This window comes from Pseudorasbora parva, chromosome 8 (genome assembly GCF_024679245.1).
Source record: "Pseudorasbora parva isolate DD20220531a chromosome 8, ASM2467924v1, whole genome shotgun sequence".
In the NCBI taxonomy this organism is placed as follows: Eukaryota; Metazoa; Chordata; class Actinopteri; order Cypriniformes; family Gobionidae; genus Pseudorasbora; species Pseudorasbora parva.
Genome location: NC_090179.1, coordinates 64739 through 81315, shown reverse-complemented (window position 1 = coordinate 81315; position 16577 = coordinate 64739). Strand labels below are relative to the sequence as shown.

General features: G+C 37.1%; 1 protein-coding gene across 1 annotated transcript in view; it reads right to left on the bottom strand.

Moving 5' to 3' along the window:
• The window catches only part of LOC137085259 (ribonuclease inhibitor-like), a gene marked incomplete at its 5' end in the record, with an annotated part of 46387 nt that extends 30077 nt beyond the window's left edge, over nucleotides 1-16310 (bottom strand). Inside the window, one exon of the mRNA XM_067451813.1 lies at nucleotides 16141-16310. Within this exon, the coding sequence (XP_067307914.1) occupies nucleotides 16141-16310 (170 nt within the window). The remainder of the gene's footprint in view (nucleotides 1-16140) is intronic.
• Between the last annotated feature and the right edge of the window lie 267 nt (nucleotides 16311-16577).

The window sequence follows — 16577 nt, the reverse complement described above, 5'->3', positions numbered from 1 at the left end:
TAGATCCTTCCCCAGTTGGGGTGAGCAGTGCGACTCCTTAATAGGACTGCTCAGACACACAGGGGTCTGCCGGGAGCAGCTGCCACTCATTCCAGCTACTGACGACCATATACCCCGTGTCGCCACTGTGCAGAGTCTGAGCTAGGGACTCCCAGATCATTCAGTCCTGCCCCCGTTACCAAGCACTCCATCGCCAGTGGACTTGAAAGAGAATCTTGAAGAAACACCACAAGATAAACAGAAGATACCTGCGCAAGGAAGTGATTTAAGTGGTGAGAGAGATGCGCCTGCTCCAACACCACTACTTTGCTGTAGGGGGATGTAATCCAATGGCAAGGAAAGAATCCAGGACGACCGGTTCCCCCCCCCCCAGCTGCAGGAGGCTGCCAGAAATCCGGTCTGTTGGAGAACTGCCTTAATGTACGCCTACCAGCACATGCTTTGATTTCAGGGTGTGCTCCCCTAGTCTTAGTCTTACCAGACTAACCCGAAAGACAGCGGGGCGGCCCCGCTGTCACACACACACACACACACACACACACACACACACACACACACACACACACACACACACATTTGTTTTTGTGACATATGGGGACATTCCATAGGCGTAATGGTTTTTATACTGTACAAACCGTATTTTCTATCCCCTTACACTGCCCCTAAACCTACCCATCACACACACACACATGCACGCACGCACGCACGCACGCATGCACGCACACACAGCCCCTAAACCTACCCATCACAGGAAACATTCTGCATTTTTACTTTCTCATAAAAACTCCTCCTGTGTGATTTATAAGCCTTTTGTAAAGTGGGGCCATGGGTAATGTCCTCATATTTCACCCTCTCCTGTAATACCTGTGTCATACCCATGCCATTATACACATTTGTGTCCTCATATGTCACAAAAACATGCCCCCCCAAATGTAATCAATTACTAATTTAGTAAAAACAAGATTCATTATTTTAATTATTTTTTTTATGATATTCATAAATCTTAGCACCCCAGAAATGCAATGTGTTGGTTAATATTTTATTCAAACCTGAGTATCTGCAGTGCACACTGTGGATTTCCCAGTAGAGCGGAGATGTGTGTTACTCCAGAATTTCCTAGTTTATTTCCACTCAGATCCAGCTCTATCAGGTGTGAAGGGTTTGAATTAAACGCTGAAGTCAGAGCAGCACAACCTCCTTCAGTAATACTGATGCAGTCAAACCTGTAGAAGAAAGAACAAAGTACCAATATAGAAATGAAGCTATAAATACATGCATATAAGCAGTGCTTTCAGTGGCCCAAAAGAAGTGCCGGATTATTATTATTATTATTATTATTATTATTATTATTATTATTATTATTATTATTATTATTATTTTGCTGACTCCTCTCCTCCCCTGAGGTAACAACAACTATATTGAAGGGGTTTTATACGTACGGTTGCCAACTTCTGGAAAATAAAATAAGGGACAATCGTGGTTCTTTAAAGGGGGGTGAAATGCTGTTTCATGCATACTGAGCTCTTTCCACTGTTAAAGACTTGGATTCCCATCCTAAACATAGACAAAGTTTCAAAAACTAATGTTGGACGTTTGATGGAGTATTTCTGTGTTAAAAATACTCCTTCCGGTTTCTCACAAGTTTCGGAGAGTTTTTTTTCGAGTATGGGTCGACTTGACGTTAATAGATCAGAAGGTCCTTATATGTGCCGTACAGGCTCTTCTCCCGGTAGGGCGCGCGCGCGCGTGACTAGATGCACGCCGCCCATAAACACTCTCTCAGCTCCAGATCCAGTCGTCCGTGAACACTTCTGACGCGCAGAAATGATGGGAAGCGGCACAACATCACTTCAGTCGCGTCGCAAAGTGGATCTCCACGGCCACTGCTGTCACAGGACTTCACGAAATCAACAGTTACCAAAGAAGTGTGTTTTTGACAGAGCGGTCCCAGCGATGAAGGTTCGGTCCTGCTTTGGAAGCAGGCGGTGAGTAAAACTGCTTCAAATGTTTGTTGTTGCTAACATTACTCCATTGTTGTTCTCTGTATAAGGTTACAGTATTCTGACGTGCAAAACCGTTTTGCTTGCTACTGCTAAGGTTTAGTCGCATACAATAGTCCATAAACCGAATCATGTCCTCATAAACTGCGAGTAAACACACACAAATGTTGACAGGCCACTAAATACAGTCCATACCACAGAGACAGACGTCCTGCTGTTGCTGTTTCTCCTGTTCAATTTATTGCAGCCTCAGATCTGATTCTGGATCATATATCTATTAGTTGAATCTGATTGATAGCCATGGTTTATTTAGGGTAATGTTTTCATCTCCACGATTGAGGATGTCAGCTTTCAGAAGCTCTCGTGCCGTAGCTGCGCGCTTGTCATTCTTTAGCTCCGCCCACACGATACGCCTCCAGGCGCTTGTCATTCTTTAGCTCCGCCCACACGATACGCCTCCAGGCGCTTGTCATTCTTTAGCTCCGCCCACACGATACGCCTCCAGACGCTTGTCATTCTTTAGCTCCGCCCACACGATACGCCTCCAGGCGCTTGTCATTCTTTAGCTCCGCCCACACGATACGCCTCCAGGCGCTTGTCATTCTTTAGCTCCGCCCACACGATACGCCTCCAGGCGCTTGTCATTCTTTAGCTCCGCCCACACGATACGCCTCCAGACGCTTGTCATTCTTTAGCTCCGCCCACACGATACGCCTCCAGACGCTTGTCATTCTTTAGCTCCGCCCACACGATACGCCTCCAGGCGCTTGTCATTCTTTAGCTCCGCCCACACGATACGCCTCCAGACGCTTGTCATTCTTTAGCTCCGCCCACATGATACGCCTCCAGACGCTCGTTTTTTTCGGAAAGACTCGGTACAGCCTATATTTCTTTTATAAATATAATAAAACTAAAGACTTTTCGGAGATATGAAGGATGCAATACTACTCTATAGGTACTCAAGATTGACATGAGATTGACTGAAACTGAGTGTTTCACCGCCCCTTTAAGAAAATATGGGACAATCGTGGTTCTTTAAGAAAATAAGGGACATAATAAGGGACACTCAAAATATGTGTAGCCTACTGTACCACACAGTGTAGTTATTTCAGTGTCTGCAGTTAAGTGTGTGTATAAAGGCTCTCAGACAAACACATTTGAGTCATTCTGTGTCAAAATCTGCCAAATTTCTGAAAATTTCCCAGATTTTGTTTCTTGAAGATTTTTTGCTTCTGTTTCTGAAGAAAGACAGTCATAAATTAAGAAAAAAAGACAAAATATTTAATGTGATGGGTGTATATTTACTGAGTAGTTCAATATTTTGTAGTGGGGGTCAGAATGACAATTTTCACAGGGGTGTAAAAATGACTTTAGAAAGATGGCATCATTATTTTATTTTCACACAGAGATTGGTAGGTCTTTTAGTGAAATCTGTTGACTTTAGAAATATTTGTTGCATTATAAGCCAACGGTGACGTTTCAAAAAAAGGGAAAAAGCACTTGTGTTTTTTTTTAAAGTTTGCACACCTGTAATTCATTTTGAAGATACCTTAATATCCTTTTAAATCCCTTTAGATTCCAAATCTTAAAACACGTTTTACTTTTGGTTCCTTAATTTTAAGGCCCATTAATTTCACATTGAGATATAGGGATCTCACTGTGGCTCCATGAGTTAATTGGTAACCATTTTCAATGGTTTCATATTTTCTGAACAACAAATAAACTAGAAATGTTTCTATTTTTTTTATACATTTCTTTTAGATACACAATTTAATAGGGATGTCCCGATCCGATCACGTGATTTCAGACTCGATCGGAATCGGACGTTACATCCTGATCAGGACTCTGATATATGTATATTATGGGGTGAGGTGAGCAGGGGTGCCGTTTAAAAGGTGCGCACTTACACCGCGGTTCATCTCACATCTGATGACGCATCAATAATATGGGTTGTAACTTGAAAATAATGCTTTATGTATGTTTCTGTAGCGTGCTGGCTCCTCAGTGATACATTACAACAGCGCTAATAAAAGAAAAAGTGGGCAAAACGGTCTATCTGTGTAAACTTTGTTCAATTCATGCGAGTGCTGCCGTATTGTCGAATATGAGTAGTCATTTTCACAGTTATCCCCCGGGTATATTCGCCAGAAGATGCGAATGAGAGCGCGCACGCTGATCTGTCTCTGTGCATCATCCGAAAGCGCGCACTCGTCTCACAGCGCACAAATATTGAGTTCTCTTTCAAGTCTTGCGCTTAAACGGACCAACTCACACAAGAAGTATGTCAGCATGTCCATCTTGATGAGTATCCTAGCAGACATAGTCTGAATATGCCTTAAGAGGACTTTATACAGTCGAGAAAGATGACGCAGAGCCTTCCATTAGGTCTTAAAGGGGCAGTAACCTTTACTGCTGTCTGTTTAATGTCAAACAAAATATAAGGAACAAGGCACAACATTATTGAATAGCTTCTGTAAGGATTAGTCTTTAATTTAAACAGTTAAATATGCAGCTATTTTACATTTGATTAGCCTACTTTATTCAATTTCTCTGCCTAAAAACTAATGTTAGACCTATAAAAACCTGAAAAGCATTGTTAATTACACTTCAGTTAAATTACACTTCAAATATTTTTTCCCCAAAGTTAATTTATTTCATTGTAGGCAGTTATCATCACGATGATTTCATGTCAAGTGTTCGTTTTTTAAATAAGTTTACTTTGAGTTAGTTATCTGATGCTATAAAAACAGCTGTGTGATGTCATGATTGACAGCTGAGATCGACGTCTTCTCTGAGTGAAGTTGTCACTGAGGCACTAACAGACATTTTTTCGGGATTTTTGGGAGCAGATTATTTAATTTAATTTCCATAACTATTTATTTCACACCAACATAATTAATTGTTCTGCATCTATGAGAGTATGGGTGTGCTTTTGATATCGCCGTTGTACTTCCTGCTCTGCGCAACTCCGGTCCCAGACTTTTTTATATTTACTGTACACTGTAAAAAAAATACCCATCAAATTTACGGTAAAAAACCGGCAGCTCTGGTTGCCAGAACTTTTCCGTAAAAAATACGGCAGTAACGTTTTAGGTTTTACGGGACAACAGCATACACTGTAAAAAATGATCGTGATTTTAACGGTCAAAGGTTGTAAAAATGCTACAGTTAAAAACTGTTATTTGGTTAACACAAAGTTTCCTTACTATATACGGTGAATAACTGCAATAGATCTAACCTTATGCCCGTGAAATTTACAGAAAAACAATGTAAAATCCCAAAAGAAAATTATAGAAAACCCAAAAGCATATATATTTTTTGTTTGAATCACAGTGACATTTTGTAAACTATTAAACAGAATATTTTGTTATATTTACAACATGTGATTATAATAAAATTTTATTTGATAAAACTACAAATATTGGTATTAAAAACCTGTACGTTTTTTGAGAAAATACTGTAAAAACTAGTTTGTTAATTTGACATGCAAATATTGTTGACAATTACAATTTTTTGTTAATCTTAAAAATGTAAGTCACTTTACACGTTTATGCACTTAAAAAATGTCTAAACATGTATTTGTATTCCATATAAATGTTCCATGCATTTGGATTATGTAAATTTAACAAACAAATTAATCAACTTACTAAGAATCACTATCTAAGAATCAGTAATACAAATCTTATTTGTAAATCATTTATAAATGAAACAGGTAAGATTTATTTAATTATAAACTGAATGTGACTGATTAATCCCAGTTACACATAAATTAAACAGTTAAGATTTAAGTAATAGTACACAGAAAAATCGCAGACGTTAAATGAACACTTCCTAGTGTTCATGTGTGTGCTCACTAATGAGTTAAAGTACCATTGAAGCAGTGTTGAAGTTAATGAGATAATTAAGAGATGATTGAGCATTAATGATGAACACCTGATGATAATAAGCACAATCACTGAAGGAAAGAGAAACAGGAGAACTACAGCTGACTTCAGCCACAGCTTTAGATGAAATCAACTGAAGATAAAAGAAGACATTAAATCTCTGAAGATCCCATCAGAGGAGGATTAAACAACTCCACAAACAGCATTATCAGCTTCACACATTACCAACCAGACTGACTTTATTTGTGTGGATGTTGATGTTTTATTGAAAATAATAGTTTTATTTGAAGTCACCATGATGGTGAGAAGTGTTTGCTTTAGTTGGGCTCTTGACCCTTGACTCTCCAACATTAGTTTTCTGGCTGCTTTAACTGTGTTTATAAAGCACTTTAGTTACAGCATGGAAAGCCAAGCAGAAACATGGTCAGATGATTTGTCTCTTTGTTCATGATTATATAATCATCATCATCTAGTGATCACTGGTCTTGTTCAGAGTCTAAGACTCTGTTTATGTGTTATTAATTTTGTTTAATCATAATAGTGGCCAGTTGATTCTATAGCATGAGCGCTGTCGTGGCAATCTAATATGCAGAATTTTAAAAAAATAGTGCACAAAAGGTTTTAATCTATGGCGATCATTAGACACAAACAGATATTAAGAATCAGTGTATGAATCTCAACAATGGTGACAATCAATGAAAAGCTTAATGCTGCAGTGCATGCTGGGTACCACCAATCAAAACTCTCCAATGAGTCCCAGCATGCATTGCGGCATGAATAAATTATGCATCTGAATTGTGTTTTTTTTTTTTTTTTTGTCACCATTGTAGAGATGCAAACACTGATTCTTGATGTCTGTGTTTGTCTAAATAATGCCATAGATTAAACCTTTTTTTTGGTCCTGCAAGTTGTTTGATTGTTTTGATTATATAATCATCATTAAAGAGCCAAATCACCTGGCCATGGTTTTTTGACTTTCCATGCCATAACAAAAGTGCTTTACAAACACAGTTAAAGCAGCCGGAAAACTAATGTTGGAGAGTCAAGGGTCAAGAGCCCAACTAAAGCAAACACTGCTCACCATCATGGTGACTTCATATAAAACTATTATTTTAATTAAAACATAAATTACAACAATAAAATCAGTTTGGTTAGTAATGCATGAAGCTGGTAATGTTGTTTGTGGAGTTATTTAATCCTCTGATGGGATCTTCAGAGATTTAATGCCTTCTTTTATCTTCAGTTGATTTCATCTAAAGCTGTGGCTGAAGTCAGCTGTAGTTCTCAGCTGTGTCCCAATTCAAGGGCTGCGTCCTCTGAAGGCTGTGTCCTTCAAAGTGCGTGGCCGACGCGGCCTTCAAAGGACGCACCGAGACTTGTTTACAGTGGAAGGTATAGCGGATTGCGTCACCGCGGCGCGACGAAGGCTGTCCCAATTCAAAGGTCCTTCGAAGGCTCCTTCAAAACAACGCCTGCAAATGCGTCCTTCTTTTCCCGTGAAACGAAGGATACTCGGATGGATGCTTCGCAGCCTTGCCAACCCCAGAATTCATTGCGCGCCGCGACGTCAGATTTTTTTTTAAAAGAAAGCCAGATTTCACATAAATGCAACGTAAGCATTGGGATTCAATTTACTCTAGTAGCCTTATCTAATGATAAATAAATAAAAAATGCAATAAATATTCAAATGTCAACTAATATGTAACCAACATGCGAGTTTATATACTTTATACTCTTTATTACGTAAATGGACGGAAGTGAACATGTCCTGCAGAGTTCAGCTCATAGAACAGTTATGCATGTTAAAATATGTTATGGTTTGATTTTGAGGATGTAAGTTCATTTAATTTATTCATCACTCTTTCTGAAAACATCTAAGCGACATGGCAGCAGTCAACTGAGTCACCACTGCAAACCTGTTGGACAGGTGGAAATATGCGCTGATCCCAGATGATGTCCCGCTGACAGAGGCTATACCAGGGTCTCTATTGTGCAGCCCATTCAGGGTCTCCACCCAGCTCATTAAAAGTCTACATAAAACCCTTTCTTCCATTATTTTTTATGTACAGTTCATTTAACATTTTATTTAGTTTTTCCCATCTTAAACGTAACTTATCTTGTAAATACTTGTAAACAAGTACTGTAAATATTTTTTTTAGAACAATTTATTGTTTCATTTACAAATTAATTGACATGACAAAAATAAATGTAGCCAACAGAATAATTGATTTCATTTACAAAACTTGCATGACAAATATGTAAACAATTCAATTCAAAAACAAAAATGTAATTTGCATTACAAAAATAAACAATGCAGAGAAATAACTTTTTATTTACAAATAAAAGCTGAAGTCGCTCTGAAATGGGCCTAGCGACGCCCATGGTCCTCAGGGGTGAAGGCCATGAGGACAGGGGGGTTAGAATGCCTGTCCCAACACCTCATCCATGAGGACAAACCATGGCCAAGTTTTCCACTCCCTCAGCTGTCCCAGGACACTTGCAATCCTAATGCAGAGAAAATAAACATTCCTGTTAAAAACAACAAACACAACAGCAATACATGTCAGCAAAGATGTGTCTATTAACTTGCATACATGTATTTTTTTTAGTTGTCCCAATTTTTTTTGTATACCTGCAAGGCAGGGGTGGAATTTTAAATATATGATGCAGCTATACATTTTGTATGTATTATACATGTATACAAAATACTCCAGAAATCATATTTCTAGATACTCAAATTTGGTTAAAACATTTGTAGACAAAGCTTTTATGATAGACTATTGTTATCAACTGGATAAGGGGGGCTATAAGTAAGGGATAATGTACACCCAGCCTATCGCAGAATAAACCCCGACAGAGTGATCAGTGTCAATCCACACTGGCCGAGTTTTTCGGCCGGGTAAATAAATACTAATTTGCTGCCCTTATTTTAATAAAGCTGTCTGCTATAACTGCTCCATAAAACAAAACAAACCTAAGGATAAAGCCGCAGTGGTAACGCAGGCGTCAAGTTCACGTTAAGAAATAAAGACCCCAGGTTTTTAACACGTTTCGTTGGTTATTTGAGTAAATTAAAACACAACACTTACATTTATATTTGTATTCCTCTGCCGTGGGATGGGCTAGGCTGCGGAGAATCCGTTCTATCCTTCGCGTTCCGGGGAGAAAGGGTTGCCAGGTCTCTGCAACAAAACTAACCCAAAACTCCCAATGCAATTGTCTCCATTGAGCGGCCAAATTCTCCCCAGAATTTGTGCGTTTGGGGATGGTGGAACGCCGAAATCGTACTTGCAGGGTTGAAAACCAACCCGTGGAAATATTTTTTTACCCGCAACAACAACATAAAAGTAGCCCAATTCGGCGTGAAAACCGCGGACTTGGCAACACTGACGGCAGGCCGCATTAGAAGGCTCCTTCGAATTGGGACAGCCTCGTCGCTCTGCGGTGACGCAATCGGCCTTCAAATGCGGCCTTAGGAGGATGCAGCCCCTAAATTGGGACACAGCCCTCGTGTTTCTCTTTCCTTCAGTGATTCTGCTCATTATCATCAGGTGTTCATCATTAATGCTCAATCATCAATTAATTATCTCATTAACTTCAACACTGCTTCAATGGTACTTTAACTCAGTAGTGAGCATACACATGAACACTAGGAAGTGTTAATTTAACATGGGTGTTTTTCTGTGTACTTTTACATAATTCCTAACTGTTTCATTTACGTATAACTGGCATATATCAATCATCTTTAGTTTATTAATTTTTCTATGTAAAAATAATCCAAATGCATTGAAAATGTATATGCAGTTTACATACATAAATCTTATGCTTTACATTTTAATGTAATACTTACTGGTTTTCTATTTATTTTTAATAAAAATGAAAAAAAAAAAACTGTGCCTCTAACCACAGACTTAATTTTGAATTTCATAGTGCGCATAGTTTCATAATTCTCTGGTAACCACAGCTGCCAGCATTTTCCTGTAAAAACAACAGTTTTTTGTAGTTTTTTTTACAGTGTACACTGTAAAAAAGATCCCCATAAAATTTACGGTAAAAAACCGGCAGCTGTGGTTGCCAGAACTTTACCGTAAAAAATACGGCAGTAACGTTTTAGGTTTTACGGGACAGCAGCATATAATTTAAAGGTTTATAATGTAATAATTACGGTTAAAAAACATTTATTTTACAGTTCAAAACAGTATAATTTAAAGGTTTATACATTTTATTTTATTTTACAGTAAAATACCGTTAAATTTACAATTTTTCGAAGTGAAAAAGAACAGGTCATTGTGTAATTAACAGTGAAAAAACGTAAATTGACATTCCCAGAATTCCCCACGTGACACTTCGTATTTGATGCATTTTCATTGAATTAACTGTTTCTTCTTAGTTTTTTCTAATCACTTATGTACATTAAGGTTTTATGTTACATCTAATGTTGTTAAATTAATGTTTATTGCATTTTTAAAACATCATGTGTGCTACCATGATGGTGTTTGGTGTTTAGTGTTTGTGTGTGCACCTTCTATATGTTAATATTGTCCCTCCAAAAGCTGTGTGTGATGAGCTTTGATTCATCATGTGATTCTCATCACCACTATAATTGGTGATTGTCAAATTATATAAAAGGAAAATAACAGATATTAGCATTTCAATTCTTTCAATTGAAAGTTGGTAATTTAATATTTCGGTTCAATATTTTTTTTTTACCATTATTGTTTTATAGTGTACTGTGTACACATAATTATTTCTATATAAACTTTCAAATTATAGGGTTTTTAACTGTAAAATAAACCAGTTTTAACCGTAATTACCGCATTATAAACCTTTAAATTATACACTGTAAAAAATTGTGTCGTAAAATAACGGTAATCTACTGGCAGCTGTGGTTGCCAGCAATGTACTGTTAATTTACAGCCCTCTACTGTTTATATACAGCTCTTCTTTTTTTTACAGTATTTTACCGTAATAATACCATGAAAGCTAACTTTTCATTTGGAAAACTGATTGCTTCAAACAGTTCTCATTTTAAAACTAGTATCTATGGGTGTTTGTATCGTAAAACTTCATTTGAGTCCTTTCACATGTGTAAGGTGTAGTAGTGAAAGAATTTAGAAACATGACTTTAACTTCACTTTTTGCGGTTCATTGTGAGCAATAGCACACACGCATGTGATAAATTACTCAACAAACAGCTCATAACTGCATCAGCAAACACAGTCACTGCCGTTAAATAAAGCATCAGGCAGCATATCATCAATGTTTCTCTGCTCATCCTGGACTGAAGCACAGGCTCTACTCTTCAGCACAACGGTAACCCACAAAACTAATGAATTCAACTGAAAGATCTCTTCTATTTCATCTTGTGCAACACCACATAAACACAGGTCATTTTAATATTTACTTTCCTTATCAGTTACTGACTTTGCACAACTTTTTTCTAATAACTTTCACTAATATTTCAGTGAAAATATCTTGATTCATCTGATAAATTTGACTGTTACGTTTTACAGTATATTACTGTTTTTCCTTGATTTAACGGTAATCTACTGCACTGTAAAAAAATGCTGTAAAAAACGGCCACATTTTGACAGTAAAATGCTGTTTTCCATTAAAACAGTAATATACTGTAAAAACAATGCATTCTGGGTAATATTTGTCATTTTCGAGAAAATAGCCAACAGTAATATACTGTGAATTAACACGCTTAAAGTCGACACTCAGAGGCTGTGTTCAAAATCACTCCCTATCCCCTTATTCACTTTTCCCTACACTAGTTCACTGATATAGACCACTCGACAGAGAGAGAGGAAAGAAGAGAGTGAACTCAGACACTGATGAACACCTGCTGTTATCACTGAAGGAAAGAGAAACATGATTTCATCAACTGAAGATAAAAGAAGACATTAAATCTCTGAAGATCTCATCAGAGGATTAAACAACTCCACAAACAGCATTACCAGCGTCACACATTACTAACCAGACTGACTTTATTTCTGTCAGACGTCTACAGAAGCTCTTATTGAGAATTATCAGATGATGTTTGATTGTTTCTTCTGACGTTACCATTATGGTGATCAGTGTTTGCTTTAGTTGGGCTCTTGAACATCGACACAATAACATTAGTTTTTCTCTCGCTGCTGTAACGGTGTGTTTTCAATACATTTGTTATAGCAAGCAAAGCTGAGAAAAAAACATGAGTTGGTTATGTTGACTATTTAATAATAGTTTAATTCACTAATAATTTACTAGTCTTATCTATAAACATGTAGTTGACGCTTATTTTTTTGCAAAACTTGAACCCTACAATTTTATAACATCAGTATTGCAACAACCAGATAATTTGAAGAGCATGGGAACAGCTTGTGGTCAAAACATCTGAATCAAGCTGACTCACACAGACATCAAGAATCGACGTATGAATCTCAGCCATGGTGACACTCAAAACTCCCAGCATGCATTGCGGCACGAATAAATTATTACTGCTGAATAGCCTGGTTATTTTCTTTAATTCTTACTATTTGCCTTTATTTTTGCTGCTGTTGTTGTGTTGACTTTAAGTAGTGTTTTGTGATGTTCAGAGTTGATCTGTTCGTTTTTTTATTGATTGTCACCATTGTTGAGATTCATGTGCTGATTCTTCATCTCTATGTGAGTCTAAATGACAGCAGAGAGCAAACTAATTTTTGAACTCATGACTTCATAAATTATAACTAATTCCTAATCAGTGGTTGATCATTTCAGAAGGGTCCCAGTTTAATAACGTAAAATAAGAGTTTATATGTGTTTTTAAAAGAATGGGCTTGTTTAGGGAAGAAACACTGGACAAGATTAACAAACTAAGCATCCTATTACAATTATAGCAAAACATAGCCAATAACTTCTGACCATGTTTTTGTCTTGGCTTTTTTGCTACAATAAATGTGTTAAAGAAACACACAGTTATAGCAGACTGACTATCATTACAAAGTCAAGGGCCAAGAGACCAACTGAAGCAAACACGGATCACGATAATGGTGACCAAAAATGTTCTATTAAACATCAACACCTAAAGATCTGATAATTCCCAATAAGAGCTTCTGTAGTCGTCTGACAGAAATAGAGTCAGTCTGGTTAGTAATGTGTGAAGCTGGTAATGCTGTTTGTGGAGTTGTTTAATACTCTGCTGAGATCTTCAGAGATTTAATGTCTTCATTTATCTTCAGTTGATTTCATCTAAAGCTGTGGCTGAAGTCAGTTGTAGTTCTTGTGTTTCTCTGTCCTTCAGTGATTCTTGTTAACAGGTGTTCTCAGTTATCACTTAATTCATCTCTTAATTATCTCATGAACTTCATCAATGCTTCAATTACTCTAACACTCTGTAGTGTGTACACTCTTCAGTGTTCATTTAAAACTGAAGATTTTGCTGTGGGGTTAAAAGGGTTAAATGGGTTAGATGAAAAAACCCACAGAGGGAACCGTAAATTAACAGTAAGAAACTGTAAATGAATTTACGGAAAAGTTCTGTAAAAAAACGGCACTTTACTGGAACCAGAGCTGCCAGTAGATTACCGTTAAATCAAGGAAAAACAGTAATATACTGTAAAACGTAACAGTCAAATTTATCAGATGAATCAAGATATTTTCACTGAAATATTAGTGAAAGTTATTAGAAAAAAGTTGTGCAAAGTCAGTAACTGATAAGGAGAGTAAATATTAAAATGACCTGTGTTTGTGTTGTTGCACAAGATGATATAGAAGAGATCTTTTAGTTGAATTCATTAGTTTTGTGGGTTACCGTTGTGCTGAAGAGTAGAGCCTGTGCTTCAGTCCAGGATGAGCAGAGAAACATTGATGATATGCTGCCTGATGCTTTATTTAACGGCAGTGACTGTGTTTGCTGATGCAGTTATGAGCCGTTTGTTGAGTAATTTATCACATGCGTGTGTGCTATTGCTCACAATGAACCGCAAAAAGTGAAGTTAAAGTCATGTTTCTAAATTATTTCACTACTACACCTTACAAGTGTGAAAGGACTCAAAGGAAGTTTTACGATACAAACACCTATAAATACTAGTTTTAAAATGAGAACTGTTTGAAGCAATCAGTTTTCCAAATGAAAAGTTACCTTTCATGGTATTATTACGGTAAAATACTGTAAAAAAAAAGAAGAGCTGTATATAAACAGTAGAGGGCTGTAAATTAACAGTACATTGCTGGCAACCACAGCTGCCAGTAGATTCCCGTTATTTTACAACACAATTTTTTACAGTGTGGCAGCTCTGGTTGCCAGTAAAGTGCCGTTTTTTTACAGAACTTTTCCGTAAATTCATTTACAGTTTCTTACTGTTAATTTACGGTTCCCTCTGTGGGTTTTTTCATCTAACCCCTTTAACCCTTTTAACCCCACAGCAAAATCTTCAGTTTTAAATCAACACTGAGGAGTGTACACACTACAGAGTGTTAGAATAATTGAAGCATTGATGAAGTTCAGGAGATAATTAAGAGATGAATTAAGTGATAACTGAGAACACCTGTTAACAAGAATTACTGAAGGACAGAGAAACACAAGAACTACAACTGACTTCAGCCACAGCTTTAGATGAAATCAACTGAAGATAAAAGAAGACATTAAATCTCTGAAGATCTCAGCAGAGGATTAAACTACTCCACAAACAGCATTACCAGCTTCACACATTACTAACCAGACTGACTTTATTTCTGTCAGACGACTACAGAAGCTCTTATTGGGAATTATCAGATCTTTAGGTGTTGATGTTTAAAAGAAAATATTTGGTCACCATTATCGTGATCCGTGTTTGCTTCAGTTGGGCTCTTGGCCCTTGACTTTGTAATGATAGTCTTTCTTTGTCTGCTATAACTGTGTGTTTCTTAAACACATTTATTGTAGCAAAAAAGCCAAGAAAAAAAATATGGTCAGAAGTTATTGGCTATGTTTTGCTATAATTGTAATAGGATGTTTAGCTTGTTAATCTTGTCCAGTGTTTCTTCCCCAAACAAGCCCATTCTTTTAAAAACACATATAAACTCTTATTTTACGTTATTAAACTGGGACCCTTCTGAAATGATCAACCACTGATTAGGAATTAGTTATAATTTATGAAGTCATGAGTTCAAAAATTAGTTTGCTCTCTGCTGTCATTTAGACTCACATAGACATGAAGAATCAGCACATGAATCTCAACAATGGTGACAATCAATAAAAAAAACGAACAGATCAACTCTGAACATCACAAAACACTACTCAAAGTCAACACAACAACAGCAGCAAAAATAAACGCAAATAATAAGAATTAAAGAAAATAACCAGGCTATTCAGCAGCATAATTTATTCGTGCCGCAATGCATGCTGGGAGTTTTGAGTGTCACCACGGCTGAGATTCATACGCCGATTCTTGATGTCTGTGTGAGTCAGATTGATTCAGATGTTTTGACCACAAGCGTTCCCATGCTCTTCAAATTATCTGGTTGTTGCAACGATGTTATAAAATTGTAGGGTTCAAGTTTTGCAAAAAAATAAGCGTCAAATACATGTTTATAGATAAGACTAGTAAATTATTAGTGAATTAAACCATTATTAAATAGTCAACATAACCAACTCATGTTTTTTTCTCAGCTTTGCTTGCTAAATCAAATGTATTGAAAACACACCGTTACTGCAGCGAGAGAAAAACTAATGTTATTGTGTCGATGTTCAAGAGCCCAACTAAAGCATACACTGATCACCATAATGGTAACGTCAGAAGAACCAATCAAACATCATCTGTTAATTCTCAATAAGAGCTTCTGTAGACGTCTGACAGAAATAAAGTCAGTCTGGTTAGTAATGTGTGAAGCTGGTCATGCTGTTTGTGGAGTTGTTCAATCCTCTGATGAGATCTTCAGAGATTTAATGTCTTCTTTTATCTTCAGTTGATGAAATCATGTTTCTCTTTCCTTCAGTGATAACAGCAGGTGTTCATCAGTGTCTGAGTTCACTCTCTTCTTTCCTCTCTCTCTGTCGAGTGGTCTATATCAGTGAACTAGTGTAGGGAATAGTGAATAAGGGGATAGGGAGTGATTTTGAACACAGCCTCTGAGTGTCGACTTTAAGTGTGTTAATTCACAGTATATTACTGTTGGCTATTTTCTCGACAATGACAAATATTACCCAGAATGCATTGTTTTTTACAGTATATTACTGTTTTAATGGAAAACAGCATTTTACTGTCAAAATGTGGCCGTTTTTTTACAGCATTTTTTTACAGTGCACTTACTTCAGCTTTTCCAGTCTACACTCTTTATTCTCAAACAGAGTTGAGAAGACCTCCATTCCTGAGTTTCTGAGTTTAGTCCCACTCAGATTCAGCTCTTTCAGATTTGAAGGGTTTGAACTGAAAGCTGAAGTCAGAATACGACAGTCTTCTTCTGTTATATCGCTGTTATTCAGACTGCATAAAGGGGAAAAAAATGTTTTTCAGTTTCATCTGAATATTTACCAAGAGTTAGTGGTTAGTTGATATTTCAAACATAAAAGTCCCACATGCTTTTCAGTCTACACCAACAGCATGTTTACAAGTATTAAACGTGCCATCATAATGATAAAACTTACATAAGTGTGTTCAGTTTACAGTGTTTATCTGGCAGCACAACAGCAAGCTTCTTCAATCCTGAGTGTCCTAGTTCAAATCCACTCAGATTCAGCTCTCTCAGG